The sequence below is a fragment of the Salvelinus alpinus genome, chromosome 23, assembly GCF_045679555.1.
Source record: "Salvelinus alpinus chromosome 23, SLU_Salpinus.1, whole genome shotgun sequence".
Classification (NCBI taxonomy): Eukaryota; Metazoa; Chordata; class Actinopteri; order Salmoniformes; family Salmonidae; genus Salvelinus; species Salvelinus alpinus.
Window position 1 is genome coordinate 11,454,619 of NC_092108.1, and position 20,731 is coordinate 11,475,349.

General features: G+C 40.8%; 1 protein-coding gene across 1 annotated transcript; it reads left to right on the forward strand.

Annotated features, from left to right (window-relative positions):
• The first annotated feature begins 99 nt into the window (after positions 1 to 99).
• LOC139550210 (NACHT, LRR and PYD domains-containing protein 1 homolog) lies at positions 100 to 18,893 on the forward strand. The gene is made up of 14 exons (XM_071360928.1): positions 100 to 299; positions 597 to 674; positions 3,937 to 4,185; positions 6,485 to 6,514; positions 6,646 to 8,380; positions 8,634 to 8,714; positions 9,065 to 9,232; positions 10,982 to 11,041; positions 11,177 to 11,269; positions 17,034 to 17,117; positions 17,351 to 17,506; positions 18,085 to 18,240; positions 18,334 to 18,429; positions 18,536 to 18,893. Exons 2-14 carry the CDS (start codon positions 647 to 649, stop codon positions 18,717 to 18,719), a joined length of 3,120 nt encoding a protein of 1,039 aa, XP_071217029.1. The 5' UTR covers positions 100 to 299; positions 597 to 646; the 3' UTR covers positions 18,720 to 18,893.
• Positions 18,894 to 20,731: the final 1,838 nt, after the last annotated feature.

Genomic DNA, 20,731 nt, shown 5'->3' on the forward strand with positions numbered 1-20,731 from the left:
CACCGGGCCATGCAAAACGAACTTGCCCAATCTCTGTGTGTCTGTGATCCTTCTCCTTCCACGTTGCTGCACGTGCATGAGTTCCAGGAAGTATAAGGGGGAGTGGTTTACAGTATGTCAGGGAGCAGGAAAGAGAAACCCCCGTCCTTCTGCTGGAAGATGTCTTCGTTTAAAATAACCACAAACATACAGCAAGTCAGCGAACCCTGCACCTTTAACATGTTGAAGTTACACCCTTTAGATTAATGTGATCTGAAAGACATGATGTTATCCATTAACTTTAGCTGTGGATGTGAGCGGTGAGTATAAGTCCACTTGAACACAGCAAACAGAAACTTGCTGTTTTTTTTATCAACACAAAGACAAAGAGGAAGTCAAATCTGTTTCGGTGTGCCTTCCGTAGAAACCAAAATAAAAAGGATTTGTGGGCCTCAGAGAGTCCAAGAAAAATTATACTACAGAGATTTCAAACTATAGAAAGGGAAGTGGTCTCAATATCTGTTGCATAGAGAATACTCCATATACTGTATGCATTAACATTAGCTATTGCATATGGGCACATAATTGTGGAGCATAACTCCTTGTTTCCCTAGTAGACAGCCAGTGAAGAGACAGACGACTTAATGCCGCAGTGTGACCTTTCCTGATGAACAAAATGGAGTCGTCTGAACACAGTAAGTTAGACCTGGATATGGTCTGAGATACAGTGCATTCAGAAAGTATTCAGACCCCTTGACTTATCCACAACTACACACAATACCCCATAATGACAAAGCAAAAAACAGGTTTAGACATTTCTGCAAATTTTTTACAAATAAAAACATACAGTACCAGTCAAAAGTTTGGACACACCTACTCATTCAAGGGTTTTTCTTTATTTGTACTATTTTCTACATTGTAGAATATTAGTGAAGACATCAAAACTATGAAATAACGCATATGGAATCATGTAGTAACCAAAAAGTGTTAAACAAATAAAAATACATTTTAGATTTTAGATTCTTCAAAGTAGCCACCCTTTGTCTTGACGACAGCTTTGCACGCTTGAGGCTGTAACCATGGGGTTCTTGGTCACCCCCCTGAGCAAGGCCCTTCTCCCCCGATTGCTCAGTTTGGCCAGCTCTTGGAAGAGTCTTGGTGGTTCTAAATTTCTTCCATTTAAGAATGATGGAGGCCGCTGAGTTCTTGGGGACATTCAATGCTGTAGAAATCTTTTTCCCAGATCTGTGCGTCGACACAATCCTATCTCAGAGCTCTACAGACAATTCCTTCGACCCTTCTGGCTTGCTCTGACATGCACTGCCAACTGTGGGACCTTATAGACAGGTGTGTGCCTTTCCAAATCATGTCCAATCAATTTAACTTACCACAGGTGGACTCCAATCAAGTTGTAGAAACATCTCCAGGATGATCAATGGAAACGGATGCACCTGAGCTCAATTTCGAGTCTCATAGCAAAGGGTCTGAATACTTATGTAAATAAGGTATTTCTGTTTTTTCTTTGTAATACATTTGCAAATATTTCTAAAAACCTGTTTTCACTTTGTCATTAAGGGGTATTGTGTGTAGATTGATGTGGAAAAACATTTTAATCCACTTTAGAATTAGGCTGTAATGTAACAAAATGTGGAAAAAGTCAAGGGGTCTGAATATTTTTCAAATGCACTGAACTATACTAATGTACTACAGTAATGCAGTTAGTCAGATCTATTGCAGTCTAACCTGATTTAAAAAAATATGTTTTATTTCATTAACAACTCAAAGACCGACATCGGTTCAATTACTTGAATTCCATTCATTTAGTTTTTGTTTTGTTACCTCAACACCCTGCTTCTCTACAAAGAAATCCTATCAAGCACTAGAGACTTCAAATCAAGAACGGCCGGTGGGACGCTGTAGGGAGTTGTGGTTTTCAAAAGGAAATATTTACGCTAGTTCAATGCAGAAAACGTGGTAATTAACTACAATGACCAGAATCCATTGCGCCTATTCTTCCCGGCACAACACACAGACCACATGAGAGAGGAATGTACAGAGGGATAGCTCTAGTACCCGACGGATAGTTGTAGCAGTCTTGAAAGTATGCTTTATCTACTTTGAAGAAATACTAAAATAGTGATTTTGTCAGACAGCTCTGCATTATGGGCAATGTGGCAACCAAATGATCATGGGCTACCTTTTTTCACTAGACAGGGGAACTTTTGTCAGACAGCTCTGCATTATGGGCAATGTGGCAACCAAATGATCATGGGCTACCTTTTTTCACTAGACAGGGGAACTTGGCTCATTGTGGACCAAAGAAAAATTGTTAAATGGTTGTCTGGCTGCTACTACTACTGTGTGAAACTTTGCAGACAAGCTTTGAGCTGGATGTGTCAGGGTGTAGTTCATACATGCATAATCTATGAGCAGAATTACTGTTTCATCTGAATTATCTGCGATATCCCTAGGTTGAAAGCGAATGCTGCGCTGCGTAATTTCCCCCCACGTGGGCCAGCCCCCTAGCAATTCGAAATCCAATCAGCCCCTCACCATTTGAGTGACAGCTAGCAAGATGCACACACAGCTAAGCAAAAGAGAAAGCAATGTGGTTTTCGGGGACCACTTTTGGCTCGTGAGGCTACTTTCAGAACTACTGGCTAAAAAGTACACCAAAGTACTGGACAATAAATAATAATGTCATCATTTTTTTTTAAAGAAAGTTAAGTGGACAATGTAATTAATTTAAGTAAAGTAATGTGAATAAATGATGGTTAATAAGATAAGCAGTAGTGGGCAGTCACTACCATTATGGGGCTCTTATCAATTGCTATATTCTTTGTTGTTAGAGACAATGGAATGGTTTCAATGATTTGTCAAATGAATGTTCTCAATATTTGTCTTTTGAAATTTAAATTACAAAGCTCTAAAATTATTTCAAGGTCATATTTCATATTGCATTTAATGTATGAAACCGAAAAAAAAAAAAAAAAACGGATTCTTTTTTAAAAAACTGAACCAAAACCGACCTCAAAAAGCGCTAATCGCTCAGCCCTGGCTGTTTATTATACCACTCCATGTTTCTACTATGTAATGACATTTAAATCAGTGTGGTTTATGTTTTTCAAACATCTGTGACATTTAAATACAAGCAGTAGCTACAGTACCTACATTAAAAGGGGAAACACAGATGTGTCACATGGGGTAAAAAAAAAACTGAATCATCCAGTGGAGGTTTCCGCTCACTACCAGTAATGGAGATGAGAGCAAGTCCAGTGGCAGCCAGAGGGTGGCGATAAAGCATAGCGAAACTACAGTTGGCCGACATTCTGCTTGTTTTCTCATAGACGTCATCATTCGATCTCAATACACTTTTCTGTTCGCAAAACTAGAATTTGTTGCGACATGACGTTTTGTAGACTTGACTCATTGTCAAACTTTTTTAAAACATTTTTTAGTTCGTTGTTTAGAAGTTCAAATTCAAGTTCTTGCAGACGGGTACTTGAGAGAGTAGGCGTTCCCTAACGGAAATATGAGTGCAGAAAAGCTCCAATAAGATCTCGCTAGCTTGTGCTTGGCTCTGCCCACCTCCTTGCTTGTTCTGCCCACTATGTAACAGTGGTTCCCATTGTAAAAGGCCCGTCTGTCCCATCTTGATTTAGATAGACAAAGGTTTGGTTCCATCTGGTGGTCAGCTCTTGAACTGAGCAGAATTCTGATAGTGCAGAGCCTTCCCCAATCTGTTTTCTCAATTCCCAGAACAGCAATGTAGCCACTCATTAACGAAGATAGCAAGATGATCAACCAAGATGGCACTTTCCATGAATCTGAATAATATCAAACTTGATATTAAACTTGATTTATATCATAATTAAGTTTATATAGAATGTATATTTATTGAGGTGGCAGGTGGTTGGTTTAGGGGAGAGACTGTCATCCAATATGTCCCCTCCACAGGTGCTCAGTTCGTGGACAAGTACATGCCCCAGCTCATTCAGAGGGTCACCATGGTGATGCCTATAGCTGAAGACCTACTCTCTCAAAACATGATCCATGAAGAGGTGTACTCCAACATCAGTGCTGCCAGGACTAATCAGGACAAAATGAGGGAGCTCTTTAAAGCCCTCCACTCTGGAGGAAACAAAGTGAAATCTACCTTTCTCTGCATGCTGAGGGAGCATGAACCTAATCTGGTCCAGGACTTGGGTGAGTGAAGATGTTTGGCAATTTAGATACATGGGCTGGGATTAGGTCAGGCATTCTTGAAAGCCAACGTTTAAAAAAAAATATATATATATTAATATTAAGCAAATTTGAAAGTTCTATATTTTATAGACCAAGTTATCAACTATCTGCTACAGTATCACACAATGAGAAAGAGCGCCACCATCTGGTGTTTCCCCCGAAAGAGGTGTCGGTTTAGATATAGGTACAACTCAGTGGAGGCTGCTGAGGGGAGAACGGAGCATACTAATGGCTGGAATGGAGTCAATGGATTGGTATCAACATGGTTTTCATGTGTTTGATACCATTCCATTTGCTCCATTCCATCCATTGTACTCCATTCCTGACATTATTATGAGCCGTCCTCCCCTCAGCAGCCTCCACTGGTACAACTGTCCCAGGGTCCCAGTTAGAGGACGGAAATTACCAGTAGGAGACACGTATTCATTCCACACTTTATTACTACGCAACTAACAGACACACACACACACATACACACACACACACACACACACACAGCAAACAAGAGGAAGGGACGAGTGGAAGTGATAGTGTTTTCTGTTGAACAGAAGAAACAGGCAATTACTCCGGAGTACTAGCCATGTAAGGCTATACAAACAGAATGGAAATGATGTAAAATATGCATAGCAGCAATGGGATAGCAATGAGCTACCATCATAGAGATAGATAGAGGACTCATCTTTGTATCTGTGCCGTTATAACGTCTGTGACAGCATGGGTAGTACCATTCTCCATTTTGAAGTAGTATATCTTTTTTTAAATGTTGGAAGCCCTCAATGGCGCTGCCAATGCTAATACAGCCCTTTGGCCACTAGAGGCCTCTATTATTCTCTATGGCTAGCACACAATAGGAAGCTAGTGTGCTAACAGTATTATCTGGTAATAGGCATACAGCACTCTATGGCTAGTAGGCTAACACGCTACATAGCAGTAATGATTATACCATATTGTATAAAGGGGCTAGGATAGCATATGAGGTATAAACATGATACAATTAGCGGCTAGCATGCTAGGCTAGTGGGCCACAGGCTGTGGGTTGGCATACAGTATAAACAGGCAATAGCTGGAGGCTAGCACGCTAAGCTAGGTTACAGGCTAGTAGCCCTCAGGCTATAGGCCGGCATAGGGAGCTGTATAACCCTATGTACAGTACAGTTAGCAGCTAGTGGGGCTAATGGTTAGAAGTAGCATGCTAGGATGTAAACAATGACGTCAATGGTCGGCCATATTGGTTGTGTAATATACAACTATTGGCTTGTAGCCATCTTGGCCCATAGTAAGTTATGGGGAGAGAGTGTACCACATGTAGCCACACATAAACTATGCCAAAAGGGCCAGATAACCAGGGTATGCTGCATGATATTACAACATGTAAACACCTGAGTAAGCATGTATAAGCACAGTTACATGAAGTGGTAGTGTTGAATATGCTATTCAAGGCTGTTAGGGCGGCAGGTAGCCTAGTGGTTAGAGCGTTGGACTTGTAACCGAAAGGTAAAAAAAAAAATGTCACTCTGCCCCTGAACAAGGCGGTTAACTCACTGTTCCTCGGCTGTCATTGAAAATAAGAAGTTGTTCTCAACTGACTTGCCTAGTTAAATAAAGCTACAATTTAAATAAAAAAAATTACATAGTAACAATGAGGCTATTACATAGAAATACACAGATGAACCCTAACAAAGTCCACTTACATAGTTAGCCAGATTTTCCACATACCACATAAAGGAGGAACCTCCTAATTAAAACACAGTTGACCTTGGGACACATCTTTTAGGAGTCAGTGTTTTAAGACAAATTTTTCCTTAAAGTCACAGAGGGCTATTAAAAGAAACTTCTTAATATAATTTTACAGTGAATTTAAGTGTTTAAACTGTGATCAGTTTCTCAGGACAGCGGCATTTCCTAGCAGAATGCAGATATGGGAAATGTACAATACTTAAAATATTTGGAAAATGACAAAAACAAATCATTGCTCTTACAAAATTCCCCTATATGTAATTGTATTAATTAATTACAGATTTTTTTTCTCCCAACTATAAAATAATGTTTCATTGCATGACAAGGATTGTCCGAACTGTCAAGAATACCTGACGTACTGATGTTTCTTTGTGGCACACTGAAATGTAATCTTGTGTCAAGTGAAACAGTGCCCAACCTAACTGCGGCGTGATAACATTTTCAATAAATTATGAAGATGCAAAGATTAGCGATATCTTGTGAGAAGGTTTACGTGATATGTATTTGTCAATCATTTATATAGAATGCAGTGGCAAACAAAGAGGTGAACAAGGTAGGCCATGTTTTTTTTCACCTTTTTAATGAATTACATTTCTTATAATGTTATATGATTTCAAGAATTATACAACAGAAACACTTTTGTAAAATTATGAATTGACTTTCTGTTATTGTGTCAATGTTTAGAGAACAAAATCACAATAAGCCTAAAGTACAAGGAATTCATCAGAGGTGAATATGCCACAGTGCAGGAGTACAACTCTCTCCCTGGAGAACATGTGAAGCTAGATGACCGCTACACTGAGCCCCTGATCATCCAGAAACATCGTCAGCAGAGAGAGAGAGAGGAGGAGATCCGCTCCAGAGGACAGAACTTTTATCAAGTTATGGACCAGAGGGACAGCGAGACCTACAAGAGTACCAAAGTGGAGAGGCTGTTTGATCCAGACGAGCATGGAGACATTCAGAGAACAGTGATACTGCAGGGCCACTCTGGAACTGGCAAGTCATTTACCACTCAGAAGATCATGTCTGACTGGGCGTTTGGAAGACTTTACGAAGACCGATTTGACTTTGTTTTTCACCTGAGGTGCAAAGAACTAAACCAGGCCACTGGGAGAAAAAGTGTGATGGATCTGCTTAACTACGATCAGAGTTTATCATCAATGATCAAGCAGGTCCTTCGCCAGTCTCCTGAGAGGGTTCTCTTCCTGGTAGACGGCTTTGATGAGCTCAACTTCTCACTTGATGTACCTAAAGACTCCCTTCCCAGGGACCCGTGGACACAATGCTCCCCCGAAGTGACACTGAGTGGCCTGATAAGGAAACAGATATTGCACGAGTCCTTCCTGCTTGTCACCACCAGGTCCACAGCGCTGGACAAACTAAAAGAAGTGGTCAAACATCCAGTGAGATACGCTGAGATATTGGGCTTTTCTAAAGAGGGGGTGGAGGAATACTTCAATAGATTCTTCATGAAGGAGCAACACTCACAGCAAGCCTATGACTCTGTGAGAAAAAATGAAACCCTTTTCACTGCATGTTTCATTCCAGTCATCTGCTGGATCATTTGCACAGTTTATAGGGAGCAGTTTGATGAAGGCACAGAGATGATACAATCACTGGAGACCACCACCTCCATCTTTGTTGAATTTGTTGCCACGCTGTTGAAGCACCACTGTCAGGATTTGGGTCAGTCAGCTCTTACCATCCTCCAAGGACTAGGCAAGCTGGCAGAAAAGGGAATGGAAGAGCAGCAAGTGTTATTTGACCATGATAGTGTCTCACAGACCGTGTCAGATCCTTCCAAAGTCCCCTTCTTGTGTAAGTTTCTCCAAAAGAAGAGAGTAAGTCAGACCACTATGTACAGCTTCATGCACCTCAGCTTCCAGGAGTTTTTCACAGCCCTCTCATACATGTTACTGGGTGATGAGGAAGCTCAGGGGAAAGTTAGAGAGCTACTTTCTAAGGTTCGACGTGGAAAAGAAAACAGTCACTTGCTACCCATAGTTCAATTTCTCTTCGGCATCGCAAACAAGGAAGTGGGAAAACGGCTCGAGGATAAAAAATACATCTCTTGTTCTCAAGGAATCTGGACCCAGCTGAAACATTTTATTCTGGAAGTCATTGAAAAAGAAAAGGAGGATCGAAACGCCATTGATTATCACATTTCATCAATGTGGCTTTTTGCGTTTCACTGTCTATATGAACTACATGTAGATGATTTTGTTAAGAAAGCCATGAATACATACACAGAATTTAATCTGACTCACATTCCACTGACAAAAACAGACTGTTGGGTGCTGAAGTACTGCTTTCAGCACTGCAAGTGCATCCAAAGACTCATTCTCAACTGGTGCAAGTTAACTGCAGAGAAGATCAAAATCCTTCTGCCAGCATTGGAAAAATGTCAACATCTCGAGTGAGTATATTTGCATTTCCCTTTCTCACCCTAGAACAAGGCTGATTTTCATACATAAAATAATATTTACAGTATATATTTCCCCAAATGTTATTTGAATTAATTATAATAATAATAACTGGTTGATGCTCAATATAATGTTTCTTTCATAAAAAGGTTATTTGGACATAGATATTTGTTTTAATTTAAACTCTTGAATTAATTATTTATGTAATTTTTGTCACTTAATTGTTTTTGGTATTTGTTTTTGTAGGTTGCAGGTGGACGACCTAGCCGATGATGATTTAGATGATCTGTTGACAGCGCTGGGAGAAGGAAAGAGTTTGGAGCTGGAGTAAGAATCACATGATCTTTACTGTAACATCATACCTTATTTGTCATCTATCAAATTCTTGCTGTTAAATATATCTCTACCTCAGCTACAGTGGATTTGGAAAGTATTCAGACCCATTTACGTTTTCCACATTTTGTTACGTTACAGCCTTATTCTAAAATGTATTAAATCGTTTTTTCCCTCATCAATCTACACACAAGTCGAGGGGTTCTGAATACTTTCAGAATGCACTTACATGATATTAATGGGAATTACTTTAGCCTACCACATATATTCTGTTGTTTTAAAAGGGTGTTTTCTGTGCTCTCTGTGCTCTCTGTGCCTAACTCCAATTTGTCTGTATTTTTCAGTCTGAGTGAGAACAACTTGTCTGATGAGAAAGTACAGGACTTGCTTGTTGCTCTCACTAAACACAAACCCAGAAACGTTGAAATTGGAGTGAAGTCCATCACCAGCAATACAGCTGACAAATTCATGTTCCTCATCAGTAAGGCACATGCAGACTTGGAAAGCATAGGGTAAGTAACTTTTCATTTAGCTTCCAACCAACCTCTAATATATAACACAATGTTTCATCGAATAACAATTAGGAAACTAAGATGGAACATATATGGTAAATACATAATGTCTGTTACAAAAAGGGTTAATTAATTAACATGTAGGTAATGTAGAAGTGAACATAAATACATTATTGATTAACACAATAACAAAGGCATTTTATATAGTTTGTGATTTAAAAAAAGGGTTTAGTCCAACAGGTTATACTGACACTATTGGAATTGTAAAATACCCACAACAGTGTTTGAATCTTCACTTTTCTGTTCACAACACCAAAAGAGAAGGTTTCTAATTCTGCACAAAATTGTGTTCAAACTTTAAAAGAGGCAAACAGCAGTTGCTACATCGACTTTGGACTTCTAAATGAATAATATGTACCCATTGATTCTTAAAGAATATATCTTATACATGCCCCATGAGCTTAAATCAACTATCGTACCCCATCAGTGTCAGGTTTTGGCCAAGACTGTTCGGGTTTTGGTCACTAGATGTCCCCATTGCACCTTTTTTGTACCTTTTGTTTTTCTTGCTCTAATTATTGTTTGCACCTGTAGGTCATTCCCTTGTTAGTATTTAAACCCTGTGTGTTCCTCAGTTCCTTGCTCAGTGTTTGTAAGTTAGCACCCAGCCCCAGCCCAAGCCTTGTTTTATACAGATATTTCTCTTGTTGGATTTTCCAGAGGTTCTCTGGTTTAGTTCTTGTGTATTATTTGAGTAGTCTTTTGAGGTTTGTTTTTCCCTGCTGTTTTTTACCACTTTGTGGAGTTTCTTTTGTATTTTGGAGGATTTCCATTTTGTGCCTCTTGGCTTTATTTTTGGACATTGTGGATTTAGTTTCTTTGCCTGAAGATTTTGTTATTTAATTAAACCACCATCTCTAGTACTGCTGTGTCTGCCTCATCTTCTGGGTTCTGACGATTATTAGTGACTGTTTCTCGCACCGGGTCCTGACAATCAGAACCCAAAATATAAGATTGTTTTACTGCAACGTTTGTATTCAAAGAAAATGTAAACAAACACTATATAGCCTCAAAACATGGTTAAAATTATATTTTTTATATCATGGTCCTTGCATCCATAGCTCTGTCTATGAATTTGAGAGTGGTTCAATTTCTCCAGCTCCATCCCTCAGCTTTTTACCAAACCAGGGGTGCAGAGTCCGCTTTGTTAATTGTTATCAACTGCTGATTGCCACTTTAACGGTAGTGCTCCCAGTCCCCTGCATGGTGTTGCACAACACTTGATTAAGTGGTGTTACAACACACCATGTCATGTTTCAAAACAACTCAAGATGATGTGTTTCAATACTCCAGCAAAGTTAAGGTTTTGTCTCCTTTGTGTTTTGGTGTTAGTTACAAAGCGCTTAATTTCAACAGTGTACCACATTTTGTACATTTTTAGACTAGACTTGTAGAGTCAGAAACCCACGATTTGAGTAAGCAGTAGTTACTCAGGACTAGTAATCTTAACATTAGTACACTAGTTAGTAATCTTAACAGCCAATTGACAAAAAAAGGGAATTGTGGGAACCCTGTTATTCATTGTCACACTGGACCATTTCAGTCTGTGCTGAGTCACACTGGCACTAGTCTGCAGAAGTTTGACATTTTGGGGGTTGAATTCAACCTGTGATTGGACACAATATAAAACATGGCCTTAATAATGTTAATTAAGTAGCCTCTTAACAGTATGCTATGTTATTGTTTCAGGCTTCATGGTTGTGAGAATGTTACATTGGAAGCCAATCTACAGAAAGATGGAGTCAATGGGTGAGCTTCATCTACATTGTCTCAGTAGAAAGGTGCACTTGATTGATATTGCATGCTGTACAGTTGTAAAGATGTGTAGATGTCTTGTCGATCAAAGTATTCATGTAATAATTCAACCATCTCTTGCTTGTGAAGGACTCTCCAAACTTCTCTTTGGTTAAAAGTGTCTGACATGAAAATGATCTGTGACTGTATCAGGGCATCTGGCTACAGTTTGAGTGAAATAGTGTAAGTACAATTTATCATCTCTAATACTACATATAACACATTTTACAGTGGATATCTTTAATTTATTGTCCATGTTAAGGAGGTGGTTTGGTGAAGCACACTCAAGAGGCGAGTAACCTTGTCTAAGACCTGAAGAGTTGCAATGGCTCCCAATGCTTAGTGCTTACTGTAGACTTAAGCTCAGCAGGCTAACACAGTCTTGTGATGCCCAGGAGACCTAGCTTCGATCCTAAATGGCTATATACACACAGCTGTAGTTTAGCAATACTCTTTACTTGTTGTACTCCAGTTCATCTATGACATCACTATAGGTAACACTCTATTTGACACCTAGCATCATAACACGTTATGACATGGTCATAACCATGTCATAATATGTCATAACAGCTGACATAACTTGTCATGATTTGGTCATAACACTGTCGTGACACATATATTTAGACCTGTTGTGACATACAGTATATTGCGTTATTTTATGGCTGGTTATGACACCTACATAAGAGTCAAAATCAAATGGCCACCGGACTATTTACATTGACCCCCCCTTCATTTGTTTTGTGCACTGCTGCTACTCACCGTTTATTATCGATGCATAGTCACTTCACCACTACCTACATGTACAAATTACCTCGACTAACCTGTACCTCCGCACATTGACTAGGTACCGGTACCCCCTGTATATAGCCTCCACACTGACTCGGTACCGGTACCCCCTGTATATAGCCTCCACACTGACTCGGTACCGGTACCTCCTGTATATAGCCTCATATTCTATTGTGATATTTTTTATTATTTTGTACTTGAGTTTATTTGGTAAATATTTTCTTAACTCTTTCTTGCACTGCACTGTTGGTTAAAGGCTTGTAAGTCAGCATTCACGGTAAGGTCTACACACGTTGTATTGGGCGCATGTGACAAATAAAGTTTGATTTGAGGATGGACATAATGCTTCATGACAGTGTTATGAAGTGTATTTTCTACAAGTTATTCAAAATACAATGAAAAAAATAAAACCTGTAAAGAATTCATTAAAACAACAACAAAGGATTTAACTCTAAAATCATATTATTTATTATTTATTGTCTTTTCCCTGCCAAGAAGTTTCCTTTTGTTTAAAAATGTTTGTTTCTGCAGCCTCCAAGGTCTTCACCTTCCCCCTGGATACAGCAGATGCATTACTTTCTCAAAAAAAATATAAGTAAAGAAACAGACATCAGAATAGAGTATGCTACAACGCAACACCGCTAAAGAAAGCTGAAAACTTCCTCCCAAATACACTGAGTACAACACATTAAGACATACAACACATACAACACATTAAGAACACAAGCTCTTTCCATGACATAGATATGATCCCTTATTGATGTCACTTGTTAAATCCACTTCAATCAGTGTAGATGAAGGGGATGAGACAGACCTCTCTGGGATGTCCCACCTCGACAACAGCCAGTGAAATTGCAGGGCGCCAAATTCAAACAAATCTCATAATTAAAATTCCTCAAACATACAAGTATTATACACCATTTTAAAGATAAACTTCTTGTTAATCCAATCACAGTGTCTGATTTCAAAAAGGCTTTACCGCGAAAGGACACCATGCGATTATGTTAGGACAGCGCCTAGCCACAAAAACCATACAGACATTTTCCAGCCAAGGAGAATACTCACAAAAGTCAGAAATAGCGATTAAATTAATCACTTACCTTTGATGATCTTCATCTGGTGGCACTCCAAGGACTCCATGTTACACAATAAATGTTAGTTTTGTTCAATAAATTCCCTCTTTATATTCAAATACCTCTGTTTTGTTCGCGCGTTTAGTTCAATAATCCAAAGGCACAAAGCGCGCTCACAACATCCAGACGAAAAGTCAAAAAAGTTCCATCAAAGGTCGTAGAAACATGTCAAACAATGTTTATAATCAATCCTTAGGATCTTTTTATCATAAATATTCAATAATATTTCAACCGGACAATACTGTTTTCATTAGAAAGGAAAGAGAACGAACGGCGCGCTCACGGCCACGCGCGATAAACAACTCATGGCTTTCAGCTGAGCCACTTACTCTGAGTGGTCTTATTCTCTCCCCTTTCACAATAGAAGCCTTAAACAACTTCTAAAGACTGTTGACATCTACTGGAAGCCTTGGGAAGTGCAATCTGACCCCACAGACACTGGATACTGGATAGGCATTCACTTAAAAAACTACAAACTTTACAATTCCCACTTCCTGGTTGGATTTTTCTCAGGTTTTCGCCTGCCATATGAGTTCTGTTATACTCACAGACATTATTTTAACAGTTTTGGAAACTTTAGAGTGTTTCTATCCAAATCTACCAATATATGCATATCCTAGCTTCTGTGCCTGAGTAACAGGCAGTTTACTCTGGGAATGCTTTTCATCCAAACTTCCCAATGCTGCCCCCTATCCCAATGAAGTTTTAAAAAAGGATCTTTAAGCCTTGAGACAATTGAGATATGGCTTGTGTATGTGTGCCATTCAGAGGGTGAATGAGCAAGACAAAACATGTAAGTGCCTTTGAACGGGGTATGTTAGTAGGTGCCAGGCGCACCGGTTTGTGTCAAGAACTGCAACGCTGCTGAGTTTTTCACACAACAGTTTCCCATGTGTATCAAGAATGGTTCACCACCCCAAGGACATCCAGCCAACTTGACACAACTGTGGGAAGCGTTGGAGTCAACATGCGCTTTCGACACCTTGTAGAGTCCATGCCCTGACGAATTGAGGCTGTCCTTGGGCAAAGGGAGGGGGGGGGGGGTTGTAATTCAATATTAGGAAGGTGTTCCTAATATTTGGTATATTATGACAGTATCAAACAACACTTTCGCACATTCTCAAATACATTACAATCACGTTTTCTCAACGTTTTCATGACATACTGTAGCTAAAGCTAGCTCTCAACTATGCATGTCGCTAGCTAGCAAATAGTTAGCTACCATGTAGTTAGTGTTTGTTTAGCTAACGTTAGCTACGTAACCCTGTCACTAACGCCTCGATCAAATCAAATCAAATTTATTCATATAGCCCTTCGTACATCAGCTGATATCTCAAAGTGCTGTACAGAAACCCAGCCTAAAACCCCAAACAGCAAGCAATGCAGGTGTAGAAGCACGGTGGCTAGGAAAAACTCCCTAGAGATCAGACCAACAGCGTCATTGCGTTTTGGTATAACAGAAGCACGTTCATTTCCAAAGGAACGCTGCGTTTGCCTTGCAGCATTGCCTTGCAGCATTGCCTTGCAGCTTTGCCTTGCAGCATTGCCTTGCAGTACTTTCTAAATAGTAGAAAAAAAGTGAATGTTGAACTGTTGTTACACTCACATCCAGTACAACTGTTGGATTACAAGCTGAAAAAAGTTTGACTGCAGAATGTATTACGCAGCATTGATGCGATGACACTGCCGGTCTGATCGCTGAGCAAAGATGGCGGTGTGCAAAACAACTATGATTTATTGGGGTAACAGTACATCTGATTCACTACATACTGTATAGAGTGCTAATTGTCCAAACAAATTATAGAACAGGCCTGTGTATTAATAAATGAAAACCCAACTCTGCAAGCATTAGAACGTCAAAATACGATCGTTGACCAGCGAAACTCCATATTTGGTGATCAACTAATGTATTTTGACATTATAACGCTTGCGGAGCTGGTGAATGGGAGTTTGAACTGAGCTTGTTGGGCGTTAGAGAGGTCTCTAATGCACAGTTACTGGTTCAGCGCTGAATTAGCTAGCTAATGTTAGCGGTTAGCATGCAACTGTTAGATACACATTTAATGAAAAGTAACCTTCTAAAATAGATATAATTTGTGTCAATACACTTAATATGAGCAACCGTTTGTTTAAAAAATAACTAAAACCATTTAAAAGCCAAAATCCCAGACGCCATCTTGTCTCCTTGGCTTACATGCAAAGTTAGTTAGCTTAGCTGGGTTAGACTCATACGAAGGAAAAAATATCACACGTTTTTTCACTCGAATCAAAACACTTATACATCAAAATTACCAGAAAACTCACAATAATCACAATCAAAAAATCACAAGAATCACAAGAATGGCTTCAGATCAAAGTCTACATTGAGACCAAAGAGAGCAAGGGTCTTTAAATGAAAGATCCAGACAGCCTCTCGTTTTAACAGTAAATTGTCGAGGTATAACTTGTCCTTGTGTTAGAAATTATGTGGGTAAAACAAAGCGCGAATTAAAAGTACGAATCTCGAAGCATCGTAGCACCATTAGGTGCAAAAACTCGACTTACCCAGTTGCGGCCCATTTTTTGAAGGCAAACCACTCGATTTCGTCCCTACATTATATCGGCATCGAACATGTCACCCTCCCTAGGACAGGGGGTGACCTCGACAATTTATTGTTAAAACGAGAGGCTGCCTGGATCTTTCATTTAAAGACCCTTAACGTAGACTTTGATCTGAAGCCATTCTTGTGATTATGGTGATTTTGCTATTCATTGTAAGTGTTTGTAGGTCTATGTAGCCAAATTGTATCTATGATCGTATGCTATCCATTCGTGTGTATTGTATGTTATTTTTATATCTGAGAATTAACCAAAGATATCAGGCCACACCCGGCCATGAGTACAGACACCTGTGTGTTTCTTTTGACACTATATAAACTAGTCACCCTGCAGTGTTTGTCATTATACCCTGATGAAGACAGCTTGTCTGTCGAAACGTTGGATATTAGGTTATTCAATTATTGCATCTGAGCAGTGTGCGGCTCTCCTTTAATTTTTCAAGTGTTCTACTCCGCTAGCCAGCACCTCGCCTAAACAGGTGTTCTACTCCGCTCGCTAGCCAGCACCTTGCCTAAACAGGTGTTCTACTCCGCTAGCCAGCACCTTGCCTAAACAGGTGTTCTACTCCGCTAGCCAGCACCTTGCCTAAACAGGTGTTCTACTCCGCTAGCCAGCACCTCGCCTAAACAGGTGTGCGTTTCTTTCGCCTCCAGATTATGTCAGTTGTTATTTCACCTCCAGATTATGTCAGCTGTTATTTCGCCTCCAGATTATGTCAGCTGTTATTTCGCCTCCAGATTATGTCAGCTGTTATTTCGCCTCCAGATTATGTCAATTGTTATTTCGCCTCCAGATTATGTCAGTTGTTATTTCACCTCCAGATTATGTCAGTTGTTATTTCGCCTCCAGATTATGTCAGTTGTTATTTCGCCTCCAGATTATGTCAGCTGTTATTTCGCCTCCAGATTATGTCAGTTGTTATTTCGCCTCCAGATTATGTCAGCTGTTATTTCGCCTCCAGATTATGTCAGTTGTTATTTCGCCTCCAGATTATGTCAGCTGTTATGACATATTATATGGTGTCAAATAAAGGGTTAGCTAAAATTATATCACAAATAAACAACAGTTTAATGTTCCAGATAATATAAGGCTAGTGAAGTAAATCAGGAGCCTAGTGGTTTAGCTTAGTGGTTAGAGACGGGTAGCCTAGTGGTTAGAGCGTTGGGTCAGTAACCGAAAGGTTGCTGGATCGAATCCCCGAGCTGACAAGGTAAAGATCTGTCATTCTGCCCCTGAGCAAGGCAGTTAACCCACCGTTCCCCGGGTGCCGAAAACGTGGATGTCAATTAAGGCAGCCCCCTGCACCACTCTGATTCAGAGGGGTTGGGTTAAATGCAGAAGACACATTTCAATTGAAGGCATTCAGTTGTATAACTGACTAGGTATCCCTCTTCCCCTAAATAAATATGTTTCTCTTCTCCTGATGACAGCTTGTCTGTGAGCTATGTGGCTGACCTATCAGACACTGATGTGGATGACCTGAGTGCAATCATCCACCCTGTAGACAAGTTAAGGTGAGGGAGTCTAGATTATACTTCATAAATATTAGCACATTTCAAATACCTAACATCTATCATGAACCTTTACATTTGACTTGTGAGTTGCATTACATGTCATTTACAAACCCTTGATATTTGTCATGCAAATATGAACTATGCTCATCATACTGTATGTTGCCAGACAGTGAATCATCATGTGTACAAGATTTAATGATTTAGATTTAATGAAAATGTACCTTGGATTTCAGGCTCCGCTTTCAACACCAAGAATTATATGGATGGCATGCAGCGAGTGAAGGTTTACACTCCCAGATATCACTCAGAGGGATTGAAATTACCCTCTACGGCGATCCTGTATTCGACTGGAGAACGTTATTTCAGCTAGTTCCCTCTCTGGGGCAACAGTAAGAACTTCTGTCCTCAATAACATTTCTCCCGTACACACACACACACACACGCACATGCACACACACACACGGCCGGGTTTCAATCCAAGGTGCGTTATAGGGCACCTCACTAGACGGCTGACAATGCACCTTTTACATGAAGGTAATTTGCGCTTGAGTGTTTATCATGAATGAATGGCTGTAAAATGACCTATACAAGGGCACTGCTCTATAACGCACCTTGGATTGAATCCGGGCCGTAGTGTATAGGGCTCCCGAGTGGCGCAGCGGTTTAAGGCACTGCATCTCAGTGCTAGAGGCGTCACTACAGACCCTGGTTCGATGCCAGGCTGTATCACAACCGGCCATGATTGGGAGTCCCATAAGGCGGCGCACAATTGCCCAGCGTCCGGGTTAGGGTCCGGTGGGCCGTCGTTGTAAAATAAGAATTTGTTCTTAACTGACTTGCCTAGTTAAATAAATCAAAAACTCTCTTACATAGCTGCACACAAACATACACATATGATAATATTTGCTTTAACATGACGAGAGTCTGTGTCTGTCTATTTTTGTGTCATATGAATGACCTCTGCCAGTCCAGAGTGGGATGAGCATGTTGAAGCACTGATCTCGCTGCTACGCTCTCAAACCTCTCTGGAGGACATCAGTCTGTATGTGAGCAGCGTGACAGAGAGGTGTGCTGCCAGTGTAGTCAGTCTGAGCCAGGCCTGTCCAAACCTGAGGATGATATCGTGAGTACAACATACTCTCTGTGTCGTCTGTGTTCATATTTGTTTCAGTATAACTGTTCAACTAATGTTTCCTCTATTCTCTTTCGTTCTTAGCCTTCATGTAGTTGAACACGGTTTGTTATTGGAGGAAGTATTACAATGCTTACGTGCATCAAAGAGGCACCCAGATTGCCGGTTACTTGTCGCCGGGTATGGATGTACTGTTTTGTATTGTGTCAGTTAGCTGACATAAACCAAATCATCAGCTGATCTCTTCAGATGCGGTGCTAATCATCATTGGTGTAATCCTCTGCAGGTGGAGATGCAGGAAGCCTGCTGACAAGTGCACAGGCCGGAAGGACTGGAGTCTCTGTTGTGATGACTCTGTTAGGCTCACTCTACAAGGAGAAACATTCACAGAGAATGTGATAAGGCATGGGAAGGAAAGTGATAGGCCTAGTGTTCACCCTAAGAGTAATAGATGGTGTGTTGTTGCCTAGTGACCACGATGAAGACAGCAGAGATGGTGTGTTGTTGCATAGTGACCACGATGAAGACAACAGAGATGGTGTGTTGTTGCCTAGTGACCACGATGAAGACAACAGAGATGGTGTGTTGTTGCCTAGTGACCACGATGAAGACAACAGAGATGGTGTGTTGTTGCCTAGTGACCACGATGAAGACAACAGAGATGGTGTGTTGTTGCATAGTGACCACGATGAAGACAACAGAGATGGTGTGTTGTTGCCTAGTGACCACAATGAAGACAGCAGAGATGGTGTGTTGTTGCATAGTGACCACGATGAAGACAACAGAGATGGTGTGTTGTTGCCTAGTGACCACGATGAAGACAACAGAGATGGTGTGTTGTTGCCTAGTGACCACGATGAAGACAACAGAGATGGTGTGTTGTTGCCTAGTGACCACGATGAAGACAACAGAGATGGTGTGTTGTTGCCTAGTGACCACGATGAAGACAACAGAGATGGTGTGTTGTTGCATAGTGACCACGATGAAGACAACAGAGATGGTGTGTTGTTGCCTAGTGACCACGATGAAGACAACAGAGATGGTGTGTTGTTGCCTAGTGACCACGATGAAGACAACAGAGATGGTGTGTTGTTGCATAGTGACCACGATGAAGACAACAGAGATGGTGTGTTGTTGCCTAGTGACCACAATGCAGACAACAGAGATGGTGTGTTGTTGCCTAGTGACCACGATGAAGACAACAGAGATGGTGTGTTGTTGCATAGTGACCACAATGAAGACAACAGAGATGGTGTGTTGTTGCCTAGTGACCACGATGAAGACAACAGAGATGGTGTGTTGTTGCCTAGTGACCACGATGAAGACAACAGATGGTGTGTTGTTGCCTAGTGACCACGATGAAGACAACAGAGATGGTGTGTTGTTGCATAGTGACCACGATGAAGACAACAGAGATGGTGTGTTGTTGCCTAGTGACCACGATGAAGACAACAGAGATGGTGTGTTGTTGCCTAGTGACCATGATGAAGACAACAGAGATGGTGTGTTGTTGCATAGTGACCACAATGAAGACAACAGAGATGGTGTGTTGTTGCCTAGTGACCACGATGAAGACAACAGAGATGGTGTGTTGTTGCATAGTGACCACGATGAAGACAACAGAGATGGTGTGTTGTTGCCTAGTGACCACGATGAAGACAACAGAGATGGTGTGTTGTTGCATAGTGACCACGATGAAGACAACAGAGATGGTGTGTTGTTGCATAGTGACCACGATGAAGACAACAGAGATGGTGTGTTGTTGCCTAGTGACCACAATGAAGACAACAGAGATGGTGTGTTGCATAGTGACCACGATGAAGACAACAGAGATGGTGTGTTGTTGCCTAGTGACCACGATGAAGACAACAGAGATGGTGTGTTGTTGCCTAGTGACCACGATGAAGACAACAGAGATGGTGTGCTGTTGCCTAGTGACCATGATGAAGACAACAGAGATGGTGTGTTGTTGCATAGTGACCACGATGAAGACAACAGAGATGGTGTGTTGTTGCCTAGTGACCACGATGAAGACAACAGAGATGGTGTGTTGCATAGTGACCACGATGAAGACAACAGAGATGGTGTGTTGTTGCATAGTGACCACGATGAAGACAACAGAGATGGTGTGTTGTTGCCTAGTGACCACGATGAAGACAACAGAGATGGTGTGTTGTTGCCTAGTGACCACGATGAAGACAACAGAGATGGTGTGTTGTTGCATAGTGACCACGATGAAGACATACAGAGATGGTGTGTTGTTGCATAGTGACCACGATGAAGACAACAGAGATGGTGTGTTGTTGCCTAGTGACCACGATGAAGACATACAGAGATGGTGTGTTGTTGCCTAGTGACCACGATGAAGACAACAGAGATGGTGTGTTGTTGCCTAGTGACCACGATGAAGACAACAGAGATTGTGTGTTGTTGCATAGTGACCACGATGAAGACAACAGAGATGGTGAGAAACACAGCGTAC